General features: G+C 51.4%; 1 protein-coding gene across 1 annotated transcript in view; it reads left to right on the top strand.

The window, feature by feature from the left end:
* The window catches only part of Ptpre (protein tyrosine phosphatase receptor type E), a 145,963-nt gene that overhangs the window by 112,562 nt on the left and 20,412 nt on the right, over nt 1-12,989 (top strand). The window contains exons 6-10 of the mRNA XM_041666815.1: nt 213-349; nt 5,461-5,551; nt 9,554-9,630; nt 10,334-10,370; nt 11,551-11,648. Coding sequence (XP_041522749.1) covers nt 213-349; nt 5,461-5,551; nt 9,554-9,630; nt 10,334-10,370; nt 11,551-11,648 — 440 coding nt within the window. The remainder of the gene's footprint in view (nt 1-212; nt 350-5,460; nt 5,552-9,553; nt 9,631-10,333; nt 10,371-11,550; nt 11,649-12,989) is intronic.

The raw sequence follows: 12,989 nt of genomic DNA, 5'->3' as shown, positions 1-12,989 counted from the left end.
TGCTGCCATCACTTGCTGAATAGAGGGTGTGTTGGGAAGCAGATGTTTGATTTAGTGACTCAGGGCTGAGTTAGCCCCAGGGTGCGTGATTTGAGAGTGCTGCTCACCTCCCACTTTACAGATCCATGAGGAATGCTGTCAGACTGTCCAAGGACTGAGTTACCCATGGGCAATGGATCTAAGTGGCTTCTCTGTTTCTCCTGACCCTACAGAGCAGCAGAGAGTGATGCTGCTGAGCAGGTCTCCGTCGGGTCCCAAGAAGTACTTCCCCATCCCGGTGGAGCACCTGGAGGAGGAGATCCGTGTGCGATCAGCAGATGACAGCAAACGCTTCCGTGAGGAGTTCAATGTGAGTGCTCCAGGTCTTGGCCACGACGAGGAGCAGCAGGACGGTCAGAACCAGTCATTCTCGGGACTCCGGGACCTGGTGCCAATTGCAATGCTGCTCACAAGTGGGGTCTGGAGAGCCTGGTCCCTAGTGCTATTCCCTTCATTGGTGCTCACTGCTCCTTGTGAAGTGAGATGGTTGCATCTGATGCTCCTGAGGGTTGCAGCCAGCTCAGCTATTGGGTACCGTGTGTATCACCGGTTGTGATAACGGTTCTGCCGTTTGCTGCCTAGCGCAGGTGGCAGTTTCATGCTGAAGGCTGCGGAGAGCCTCCCGCCAAGCCTCTTGTCATGGTCCCCAGGAGGTTGAGCTTCTGACCAGATCAGCAGTTGTCCCTTTGAGCCATTGTCACGGCACAGTTCAGTAGTTGTGGAGACTATCTGCAGGGGACGCTAACTCATGTTCAGTGTGTGTGCGCGTCTCTGTCGCTTGTGAGGAATCCCTCCCACAGCCTTGGAGGAGAAGTGGCTCCCTGAGACATGCATGCCCTTGCCCACATAACGTCTCATAGTCATTCTCAAACTCTCAAGAACACAGTGCAGATGGGTCACCCCACCCTGAAAGTTGCCCATTTCCTCCCTAAAGCGGCCCATTTCCGTTTTTTTAAGTTTTTATTTTATGTCTATTTGTGCCCCATGCATACAGTGCCAGAAAAGGCTATCAGGTTCCCTACAACTAGAGTTCCAGGTGGTCGTGAGCCACCAAGTCAGCTCTGAGAACGGAACCCGGGTCTTCTACAAGAGAAAGTGCTCTCAATCCCTCAGCCATCACCCAGGTCCAAGTTGCTCATCTTTTTAATGTCTATGAGATAGGTAGGCATGGCGCATTGTCTTGGATACAAGGCTCCTTACTGTTGCTGTTTTGATGTGTTTTTGCTCAAGTCTTCACCCTGCTTGCAGGGCTGGGAACTGAATGTTGGTCCTGTGCAAGCGTGGGTGTCCAGGGATAGCCTCCTGGGCCTGTCTCTGTCCCAACGGTGTCACATCGGTTGTTCTGCTCCGGGTCACTCCCACCGCCAGCCACCAGCTCCTGGGAATGGAGACTCTGGGGCAGCACACACATGCGCCTAGAGGAGGAGGTGTTCAGGCAGTGCAGTGTGGTTGTTTCCAGAGGTGGTGTGGACAGTGATGTTGACCTGACTTTTCACACAGAGATGCCTGGGGGGGATAGGGGAAGGCGCTGGGGGGCGGAACCACCCTTCACTTACTTTTCAGCATCACACCCTCCCCTTTGTCTTGCTTCCCTTCTTATTGCTGCCAAGTGTGTTTTCCTCCTCCTCCTCCTCCTCCTCTTCTTCTTTTGAAAATTAGGTCATACTGAAAGATAGCACTCCAGCACTGGTGTTTTGAAAATTTACAACTGAACGGCAGAAGTTAATTCTCGTTTTCCAAAATAGCTGTCCCTCACGTTGCTGGTAGAAGCTTGTCCCGCCCTGCGGCTCCCACTTCCCCTTCCACTTCTGCTGTCCTGTGTGGGGTACCGGTGACCTTGCTGTTAGTGGAGGGTCTGGGAGTGGCCAGGAGCAGGGTGAGGTAGCTGAGGGACTTGGCTTAGGTGCAGAACTCAAGAGGACAGGAAAAGCACAGTCGCTAAGACTTGCTATGACTTGATAGCTTCTTTAAAATAGCAAAACAAGGAGAGAGATGGCTGAACCAGCCTGAGCACACTCAAGAGAGAATGACGTCAGTGAACATCCCCATTGCCAGGGACCCCACAACGGGCTGTATCATGAGGTTATGGATCCCACCACTACTTAAAAGTTTGATGTTTTCACCCTTATGAATTTTGAACATTAAGTTAGCTTTTTAGAGGAGATGTTTCTGGGCTGATAAGATGGCTCAGCAGGCAAAGGCACTTGCCACCAAGCCTGACAACCTGAGTCCAATCCCAGAAACCCACATGGTGGCAGGAGAGGACCGATTTGCGAAAATGGTCTTCTGACCTTCACATTCATGCCATGGCAGGCACGTGTGCACACAGGCATGTACGTGCAAATGAATAATTGTAATCTCAAAACTGTAAGAAGAAAACACGATAGAAAAGAGCCTCGAGGGCTCATTTCTGCTGATCCTTGGCTTCTTTGGGAGCCTTGTAAATTTTATACCCCAAACAAATTCTTCCCCCTCCTGTTCCTCCCAGCCTGCCTCTGTGTAGTCCTCAGCTGTGCAGAGTCCCCCTGCCTGGCAACGGGCTGCTAGAGATACAGTTGTGGGGTAGAGTATATGCAGCCTGCCCCTCTTTCCAGTAGGGAACTGCCAAGGCCATACCTCTGTGACATCTCTCTTCTGCTCAGATCAGCCGCTCTGGTTCTTATAGAACACATTAAAGTTGTGTTTCCCTACCCTCCTCCCCTTCTCTGGTCTGCTGGCCCCTTCCAAAGGTCCTGGGCAGGGAGGGGGGGATCTGAGTGAGTCTCAACATGTGTCTGGACATTGCCGTACTGCCGAGCCCAGGGTCAGGGGAACATGAACTTGGGGATAAGAAGGGGTTTGTTTGACCTTGGGATCGTCAATCAGTACAGCTTGCCTGAATGCTTGTCTAGGCCTGGAAGACTTGGAATGTTTTCTAAACCTCTACCTCAGTTTATTTCTCTGTAAAATAGGGTTTTCCCTGCCCTATGGGACTTTGGTAACACATAAAAAAAATAAGTAATAGGTAACACATGGATGAGATGCAATCTGCTAGTTCCTCCTGGAGAGGGCAGATCTCTATCCTCTTCCCAATTCCTGAATTCAATCCTAGAAAAGGAGGCCTCTGTGCAGGGAAAATCCTTCTCTCGGGAGCATCTTCCCACTGTGTCCCAGCAAGTTGTGTCAAACTATGGGCCTTGGACCTACCCTATGAAATACATACAAAGGGGGGTGTTTTCTGTTTTGTTTTGTTTTGTTTTGTTTTTACAACACAACCACAAACCAGAGCAGTCCCCTGATGCTGATGGAGCAAAGCAGACCTCCCACAGAATGCGCAGAGGGTCACTGTAGGCTGAACATCTCCAGGCCCTCCTCCCTGGGGTACCAGGCAGCCGAGAACCGTGGTCCTGGGTAGCCTGACCGCAGGGAAAACATACTGGGCCCAATCTGCGCAGGGAACTGTTGAGCTTTCTTGGATCTGGAGGACACAGAGAACTTTGCCTGGTTCTGCCCACCTCCCCTAGTCCTGTCCTCTGGGAGCCTGGGGGTGGGGGGACACGGTGGACCACCTCATCTCTTTGTCCCAGCCCTTAAGGCCACGCAGCTGTGGAAAGGGTAGCCAGAGCCTGATTCCTCTTTCCACTCAGGCTTTGTCGGCCACTGCATTACAGTTACTTTGCCTCCCTTCGCTTTATCCAGTTTGTCGTTTTGAATAGGCTTTATTTTTAGAGCAGTTTCAAGTACACAGAAAAATTACATACACACTGGGGATGTGTACCCCGTCTCTCCCTCAGAGCAGGTCCCTCTGTCGTGGGCCGCCGGATGGGGGGAACGCTCCATTTGTTACAATTAATAATTGCTGCTGGCGGTGTTATTGCTGAGCTCCGAGGATCTGCTCGTGCTGTGGGGTTTTGCCAGCTGCAGGGTTTCATGTGCCACTGTAACTGGGTTTTGTGTCCAGGGCTGAAACCTTTTGAGAAGGCCCTGGGTTGTCATGGCAAATGCAGCATCCCGTGAGAGCCAAGGAGGTAGTGCCAGCCCAGCCCTGGTGGTGAATCAGAGCTCAGGCACCTGAGTGTTCATAGCTGGGGACCAAGCTGAGAACTCCTCATTGGGATGGCTAGGATGACCTCTGACTGGTCCCTCCACACTGAGCCAGGCAAAGCCTCTGCCTGTGGCTATGAACTGTGGCGGCCCCAGAGCAGAGAAGGGGGTGTGCCCGGCAGCATTCTGAGGTAAGCCCCTGTGGAGAGCTGAGCTGGCCACTGAAGACACTCCTGCCTGCTAGAGCTATCATGTGAGGCTACTCTATAAAGCCAGACCCCAGCTCCCAGGGACTTCGAGCGGGACAACGAAAACAGGAAAGCTCATGTTTCCCGTGCTTGATAAGGGAGTCCCTCCAGGTCTGACCGCCTCTTCAGCCAAATGATACCGAGCCCGTCTCCAGCCACTCTTTCTTGGGTCTGGTCCCGTGTCATTGACTCTTAGGCTAGCTGTGAGGGGAGGCAGAGCCGTGTATTTTCTCTGTGCCTGATTCATTACAAACACTCAGTAAGTAGGAACAGTTCTTCCTTGGAGCCCAGTCCTAGGACCTAGTTGGTCCTGGATCCAACCAGAGTCAGATTTAATGTTGACAGGTGTGACTTGAAGTACACAGTACTCTTCCCCCTGCCTCTTCTGAGTCTGAGGAGGGGCCCAGAAGCAAGAGGCAAACAAGTAGAGGCAACCAAAAATCAGAGGCAGGGTGGCTTCGGTGGTAGAAGGAACTAGAAACCCACATGGCCACTTCCATCCCAGATGTGGTGGCTTCTCAGCGACAGCATCCCAGCTAAGTGAAACTTCTGTTTCACACGGACACGCCTCAGCTGGGCTGCCGAGGTCACTAAGGTGATGCATTTGGAGCCTCAAAGAGCCCCAAACTCCTAGCTGCTGAATCTGGGGACTGGAGGGTGGGGGCTGGGAGAATCAGCATTTCTAGGGAGCTTCTAGGCCCAACCCTGCTGACCTGACCTGATCCAATCCACAGAGATGTCTGAGTCCTAAGCATGACGCGGGCTGTGTCTACAGTGCCTTTCCAGGATCCTTCTCCTCCTCAACTGCAGCTTAGGCCAGGGTCTCAGCACCCTCTTCTTGATAGTCTTTGCTTCTCTGACTCCTGCACTAGGACCCCTTTGGGATCAGTTCACTTGTACCCGAGGAATCCCTTCCTGGGCTGGACTTCCTGTATGGCCTGGGGCATGATGGGATTGCGATATGAGTGAATTCCTGACCTCGCAAAGCTTAGGGGAGAGCTCATTGTCCGCCCAGTGTCTAGTGTGAGGCCTGAGGAAAGACATGGGTGATGGACAGATGGTAGTTTTAATTCCTGGGATTGGTAGAGAAGTTGACAGGAACCTGGGTTTAGATTCAACAATGTTCACTCTGTTCTCCGTTTCCTTCCAGTCCTTGCCATCTGGACACATACAAGGGACGTTTGATCTAGCAAATAAAGAAGAAAACAGAGAAAAGAACAGATATCCCAACATTCTTCCCAGTAAGACTTTGTTGTTGTTGTTTATTCTTTGTCTTTGCATGGTCTGTGACATGCAGATTACACTTGGCAGTTTGTTGGTGACCATGTGCTCAGTGCTCGTCCCAGGGAATCCAGGGCCACACTGTCTTGAGGGCTTATTTCCCTGCACGGGGCGTGGGTGTCTTGGTTGCTGTTGACTGCGCTGGTTGCTAAGCATACAGGAAGCAAGCTGGGCAGGAATGCTCCCCACAGGCTTGGACACCAATAGGCCAGGCCTCTCCTGCCAGATTCACTCCTGGACACCAGTCTAGGCCTGTTGGTGGCCTCAAGCAGCACTTTCCTTCATAATCTGTGTTTGAGGCTTACCTGGAGCAAATCTTCAACATGGTCTATAGTCCAGAACCAAAGACCAAAGCGGTAGAATGCAAAGCCCACATGGGTTTGGCACCCTTGAAAGAAGGCTTAACAGACCTTACTATAACCTCAGCTGCAGACAGTAACCGTGAGCTGGGGAGCATGGTTGCCCAGGAAGTGTCAGAGTTAGGGTGCAGGCTGCTGTGGGCTGGGCCTCTGTTGTGACCTGCTGTAGCTGGCTGAGCCTGGTCTTGAGGTGCCTGTCTCAGCCGCCAGGACAAACCTTGCATGTTCCCAGCTGCCTTTTCAAAAGTTGGCCCTGGAGGAATGGCAATCTGCAGGCCTCCGCCCTCCCACATCCCTGAACCACAGCTTTATCCTCAGGCCCACAGAAGAGAAGCCACAAACAACTCCACAAAGCTCAGGCTGGCATCCTGAACAAAGGTCTCCTGCTGGTGCCAGAGACCCTTGCTCTTGAGGAGTGCCTGGTGGGGACAGGGAGCTGGCCATAATCAGCTTCAGTGTGCTGTATGTACGTGAAACTGTGTCCTGTCTAATATATGATCTAGATTTCTAGTACTTTCTGGAGGTGGCGGTTCCCCACTGTCCATCCACAAGGTTTTTAAGAGATTTCTGTAAAGCCTGCCACCTAGAGCAATGAACTGCTGCTTGTCGAGGCCGAGGGAAGGGGAAGTAGTTGTACGGCAAGGCTGAGAGGGTTGCTTGTCCTAAGTTTAGATTCTGGATACAGTGGCTTTACTGCTGAGTGAGTTGTGGAATCCGAGGAAGAAAGGGACCCTTGCTGTGGCTCAGGAGCTCCAAGGTAAGAAAGGCCACAGCAAGAGGGTGTCAGGCTCTTCAGAGTGGCGTGTGTTCACTGATAATTGAGATGTTCAAAGATCAGTTTTGGCTTCTAATTTAATGCTTCACCCTTCTTGATGAGTTAAATGTATGCCTTGATTTAGTCCTCGTGTGTTTGGGACTATAGGTTAAGTTAGATCCTAGGGTCATGGTGGGCTTTACAGAAGTCTCATATAAACCTTGGGCATGGAGCTGCTACCTCCAGAGAGTGCTGGAAATCTAGCCTCGGGTCATCTACTGGACAGGTTACAGCTCCATGTGCCTCAGAGCTAAGGACATTCAGGGCATCTTACCAAACTTTCTCTCAGTCATTAAACCTGCTATCTTCCAAAGCAAACACTTACAGTCTTACCCAAGAATGTTTCTGAAACAGAGGTGGCAGCTCACACCTGTAGTCCCAGCAGCCCCTAGGCTGAGGCAGGAAGCTCTCCAAATAGAGGCCAGCCTGGGCTACATAGCAAGTGAGACCCTGTCTCAGGAAAGATTTTTTTTTAAAAAAAAAAAAAAGAGGAGAGAAGAAACAAGGATGGGATGGAGAAAAGAGAAAGGGAGAGAAAAGAAAAGAGACAGATGACAGACAGACAGACAGACAGACAAAGGAGTGCTAGTTTCTGCTGAGAGCTCAGGACACCGAATCAGGGTCCAGCTCCTGCCGCAGGCACAGGTGGAGCCCTCAGCTCACCAAGGACTCACACAGGCTGGGTGCCTTCCAAACTCTTTCTGCTACACACAAGGCAGGGTTGCCGTACAGAAGGAAATCCACCTGCCCTCTCCCCATGTGGAAGTGTGGCAGCACTGTAAACAGTCCAGTTCAGTGTCCCCCAGAAGTTCCTTTGCTCTTGTCCCAGGGTGAGGGCCGGCCTCAGCCCTCCTCTCCAGGAGTAACACCTGACTTGGGGTGCTGACAGCTACCCAGGATTGGGGGCATGGTGTGTTTATCAAGAGTGGTAAGCTCTTTATTGTCGACTTGAGTTTCCTACAGCATGGAAACACCTTGCCTGACAAGGACCAATCTTGGCACCTGGTTAAGGAGAGACATACCTGGTTATATGGAATGGCTGGTCCTGCTGGGGCAAGACAGTGGGCTGGATACCATGGAGTCAGATTACGATCTGCAAGGATGAATGGGAGGACCCTGTGCCCACAGCTCTAGGTGTCCCTTGCCTTTCTTAGTGTATCCCAAGCCAGGGTAGACTGGCAGTAGGTTCAGAGATGCCCTTGGGCTGGAGTGCAGTGTGGGCTTTGGCCTGGGAATCCCCAAAATGGAGTCAAGTGCTCTGTGTCCAGAGGCTAGGCTCATGCCTGCGGGGACTGTCTGAAGCCAGCAGCCCAATGGCCCTCTGCTGGAAGCGTGCCAGTGCTCGTAATTTTAGAAAGTGATGTTTTGACAGCCAAGTGTGACTTTTCAGGATTAAGAAGCAGGAAGCGCTTAGAAGCTGTGAGAGACTCAGTCCGTGCAGATGCTATTTTTTGTCCTGTGTTTCCGTAACTGTTCCACGGTGTGAGGCATTCTAAATTCTCTTCAGCCAGCGTGGTATGTGCCCTGCCACAGCTGCTTCCATCCCGAGGCCCTGAGCCCCTGAGCAGGAGTGTCTAGATGGGTGGCAGTGAATTTGGGGTTTGTCATCCTGTCCCCAGATTTGTGCCCTCCCCTCCTCTGCCCAGAGCAGGACAGATGCAGCTCAGCAATGAAACTCAGTCAGGGAGTCTGAGGTAGCACACACAGCCCAGCCAACACCCTTCTGTGTAAAGAGGGCCCCAGCAAAGGCCAAGCTAGCCTGGAACTCTCAACGCTCCTGCCTCGCCTCCTCAGTGCTGGGACTACAGTCCTTCCCGCGTCAGCTATCTTTCTCACTACATGTTGACAGGGTGGCAAAGTTTCTGTGGAAGAAAGGGCTGTGGAGGAACTGGGGCCAAAGCTCCCTGGTGCACACATACATCACTGTGACACCCCACACCATCTCTATACCGCACCCGAATAGTCCACTATAACACATATCATACCACACACCTCACAGCACACACCACACACACTACATATACACGTTGTATCATACACCACACATAATAAACTCATAATCAGCATGGCCCACCACACAGCACATACTTAGCACACTGAAGCATATGTACATACCACATATGTATAACACACAATACCACAAAAAATACACACACCACACGCACACAGCTCATATAACTCACAACACAGTACACATCACCCCACCATACAATATCATCCTCATACCATACAACACATCCTCAACACATAGCACATGTATGTAACACACAAAACACAGCACCACAAATATGCATACACACACACATCTCTGGCTACCCTCTCACTCTGGAAAATAGCCTGTTGAGTCAGCTACTCTCCATCGTCGATAGTCAAACTCTGCAAGCACCCAGCTTCCTCTTAGCCCTGGGGCAGATGGTGATGAATGGGTATTGAAGTTCAGAGACCCAAACCCTTTATCCCCGTGTCCTCTGGAAAGCCTGAATGGAAAGACCTAGTTCTTCATCCTGAGATCACGCTATGTACACGCCTGTAGTTGTTAATGTTTGGACCCATTGTGAGAACATGGTCACTTCGTTCCCCACTGTTCTGTTCGTGTGATCAGGGGGCCACCTCTCCTCCTCCCTCCCCTGGCTGAGGCCCAGGTGGCTCAGGCAGGGCTCAGCCAAGCAGGCGCACCCCACCCTGACCTCAAGGGAAGACCCGGTTATGTCCTTCCAGTAATTGACACTTGGATAAAAGACACCCCTGTAGCTCCTTGTCCTAACACCATGGGTTGCTTGCTTTCCCAGATGACCATTCCAGAGTGATTTTGAGCCAAGTGGACGGAGTCCCCTGCTCTGACTACATTAACGCGTCCTACATAGATGTAAGTTGACTGCTTTCCTTTCCCCTGGCTTGACATGAATCCGAAGCTGGGTGTTCATGGGCTGGGTCTGCACTGTGATGTCTGGGTTTCTTCCTCTCTGATGCTGAGTGTGTGTGATCACCACCCTTCGGGCAGTTTGGTCACACTGAGAGTGTGAGGCCACCATGCTTTCTCAGCTTGCATCTTTACCAGAAGTCACACAGATAACAGTTCTGGGAGGGATAATGACTGCAGCCATATACTCTGAAGGTGTTCAGTCCAGTTCCTTATAGTGCTGATGAACCACAACCAGCCAAATGCACTGGACTAGACAAATCACAATAGGCTATGGAATTAATTTAGGGTTTTTTTTTTGAAATATCATTTAAGGTTTTAAATTTCTTACTTAAAATGTAAAGAAATCAAAGAATTTGTATATAATATATGAGCCCAACTAGAAATATAAACGTGTTTATATCTGCTTGTGTGTGTGTGGCGGGGGGGGGGGGGACAAGCAAGCAAAGAAAGAACAATAGTGAAGGCCAAGGGAAAACAGTACCTGTTATCTCTGAGGTTGCTGGTGGGTTTTGTTTTCGTATTACTCTTTTCTTTTTTCTACATTCTATGGGGTGAATCTCCCCCCCCCCCAACCCTTCTATGAACAAAGTGGTCCCCTGGGCAAAGATAGGCCTGGATAATTACAGGTCTGACTTCATTTTTCCAGGGTTACAAAGAAAAGAACAAATTCATAGCAGCTCAAGGTAAGCAAGCTTTCGACTTAGTCCATGTCTGCTCAGTATTTTTACACAGTCATTCCAGTATCTAACTGCCAACCATGCCAACGATTCACACTGGTTTTTCACGTGTGTGTACCCCTGTGTCTCTGTGTCAGATGCCCATGCTGTATGCCCCTCTGTGACTTTACGGCACATGCAAGGACCTCTGGTTGGCCTTCTGCCAGCCTAGACTCACATTCAGTATGTGACTTTGACTTCCCTCATCTGCCTGAGCTCCAAAAGGCTCCTACTTCAGTCGGGGGGGCGGGGGGGGGGGAAAGGATGGGATGGAGGGGCTTTTAGATCAAGGTCATAGCCAGTGAGGGGAGGATGGGGTTGATTAGAACAAGGTCATAGCTGCCATGGCTTAGCCACAAAGTCATGTCTTCACCCTTGGACCTAGTCCCATCCTGTGCTTTGAGAACCTTCTAGTCAGCCAAAGGCTATCTTTCCAGGAGGGCTCAGCAATTCCCCAGGAATCAGTGAAGCTGAAACGACACTTCCCTTCCCCCTCCTTTTAGGCCAGATTCCCTAGAAATAGAAACACTCGCTACACACAGGGGACGGCGCGCGTGCCCCTCTGTAAATGAGAGAGAATCTGTCAAACGTTGGTGGAAATATGAAAAAAAAAAAGCCCTGAATTTCTGTCCTAAGCACCAGCTTGCCAAAGAAGCATTTCTTTATCTCCCCAACCCCTCCTCCTGAGCCTAGAACTCTTAGCCTTAGGATCGCGAAATAGCTGTTATAACCCTAGGCACTGTGTCATATTCAGACAGGAAGTGGACAAAGGGCAGAGGAGTTTCTTCTTTTTCCTGATCTCTCTCTCCCCCTCTCCTTCCCTCCCCGCCCCTCAGGACACGCACTCACTCCCACACATTCACATTCCAATTTATCTAGAGGGGCCTGTGACTCTGAGGGACTCCAGTATGTGGTGGCTTCCATTTACTATGACAAGCAGAATAGAGATGGCCCTCGACAGTCCTCTGGGCTCCTCTTTCTTTGCCTGTGAGTCAACATGGCCACCCAGACTCTGCTGGACTGCACAGCCAGCTTCCAGGTTGCAGGACCTGTCTTGTGCCTGGGGAGGGTGTAAGCCTTCACGGCTGAACTCACTGGGTGAGCTTAGATATAATGCCTCCATGCTGACCCTCCCCTCTGCACACAGGCCCCAAGCAGGAGACAGTGAATGACTTCTGGAGGATGGTCTGGGAGCAGAAGTCAGCCACGATCGTCATGTTGACAAACCTGAAGGAGAGGAAGGAGGTAAGCTGCTCTGCACAGACCCTGTAGCCTTTCCCTATAGCCTGGCACTCACCAGCGAGGCCCTGACCCTCTGCATAGGCACCTCTCTTCCATCAGTGGGGGGGCAATAGTCCTTGGGCCTTCCAGCACCCTATCTTGAAGTTAAATATCCACCTTTCTATACCTCACTGTCTTGCTCCGGATATAAGGAATCATAGTTTCCCTTCTTTGTCCGAGGATCGTCTTGGCCACCCGTAGCTCTAACCCCACTGGAGATAACAGACCTTACAGTGAAAGGCACAGGTGTGTTTCACACCTAGTGGGCCTGGCTGCCAATGAACACCATTGCCTAGGCCTTTTCTAGACTAGAGCAATGGTCTCCAGCAACAGGCTCATGGAAGGATGGCGTGTACACGATCAGCTAAGATTGAGAGGCACAGTTGCCTTGACCCTGGTAGTGTCTGCTGAGCCCGAATCTCCATCCCTAGTGCCAGGAGCTGGCTCAGATGCCGGCTGGAAGGACAGGCAAACTAGCCCTGGGAGAGCTGTGGTTGGCACAGAGCTCCTTTTCCAAGTGAAAGGGGAATTGGAAGCCTTAGGGAAGCCTTCTCAGATGGGGAGACCCAGCCAGTAGACTGTGCTTCTAGCATGTTCTAGCATGAAGGCCCAGCTTGGCAGATGGTATCTGCCTGCTGGGCTCCCACCCAAGGCCCTCTGCATGCGTGGCACTAGCCTAATCCTCACATGTGCTGAAGACATGGGCAGGGCCTACAGGGTTAGAACACCCAGTCTTGGGGTGCACAGGAGAACAAGGATGGGGCTCACTTAACAGTTAGCAGAGCACTCTGTCCCCAGGGCACCTAACTGGTGGGCTCTGTGCCCAGCAGCACAGGAAAAAGTCTTCAGTGTTCATTTCTAGTTTTCTGATCCCGCAGGGAGAAAACAGTGGGGACGGCGTGGGGGACGGCCTGGGGGTTGCTGCTTCTTACATCATGACCCCCACCACCCTTGCTCTCCTTTGTCACCAACGGAAAGAGTGACATGACAGAAACAGAGCTCTCGCCATAGGCTTCCTGCCTTGTGAGGGGAGACCCCCATTCTGTAGACTGAGCCTCATCAGAGCCCTCGCATCTCTGTGACCCACTGCCGACAGAGACCGCGCCTTCCCAGGGCTGCTTCTCCCAAAGGCCACCATTGTAGCCCTGAGCCGAGGCCGGGGACCTCTGTCCTGTTGTGTCGTGGTGGTGACATCCGTCTTGATCTTCCCAGGAGTCTCATGCTGTATTTTCCTGGCCTTGTGACTCAGGGCTGCCTGTTGGTTTTCTCAGTTTCCACTACCTCAGAAGGAGTCATTTCTCAAGA

Source organism: Microtus oregoni, unplaced genomic scaffold (genome assembly GCF_018167655.1).
Source record: "Microtus oregoni isolate MIOR12 unplaced genomic scaffold, Mior012 000016F_ref0000370, whole genome shotgun sequence".
Lineage (NCBI taxonomy): Eukaryota > Metazoa > Chordata > Mammalia > Rodentia > Cricetidae > Microtus > Microtus oregoni.
The sequence above is the reverse complement of the archived record's forward strand: the minus strand, read 5'-3'. Positions and strand labels throughout refer to the sequence as shown.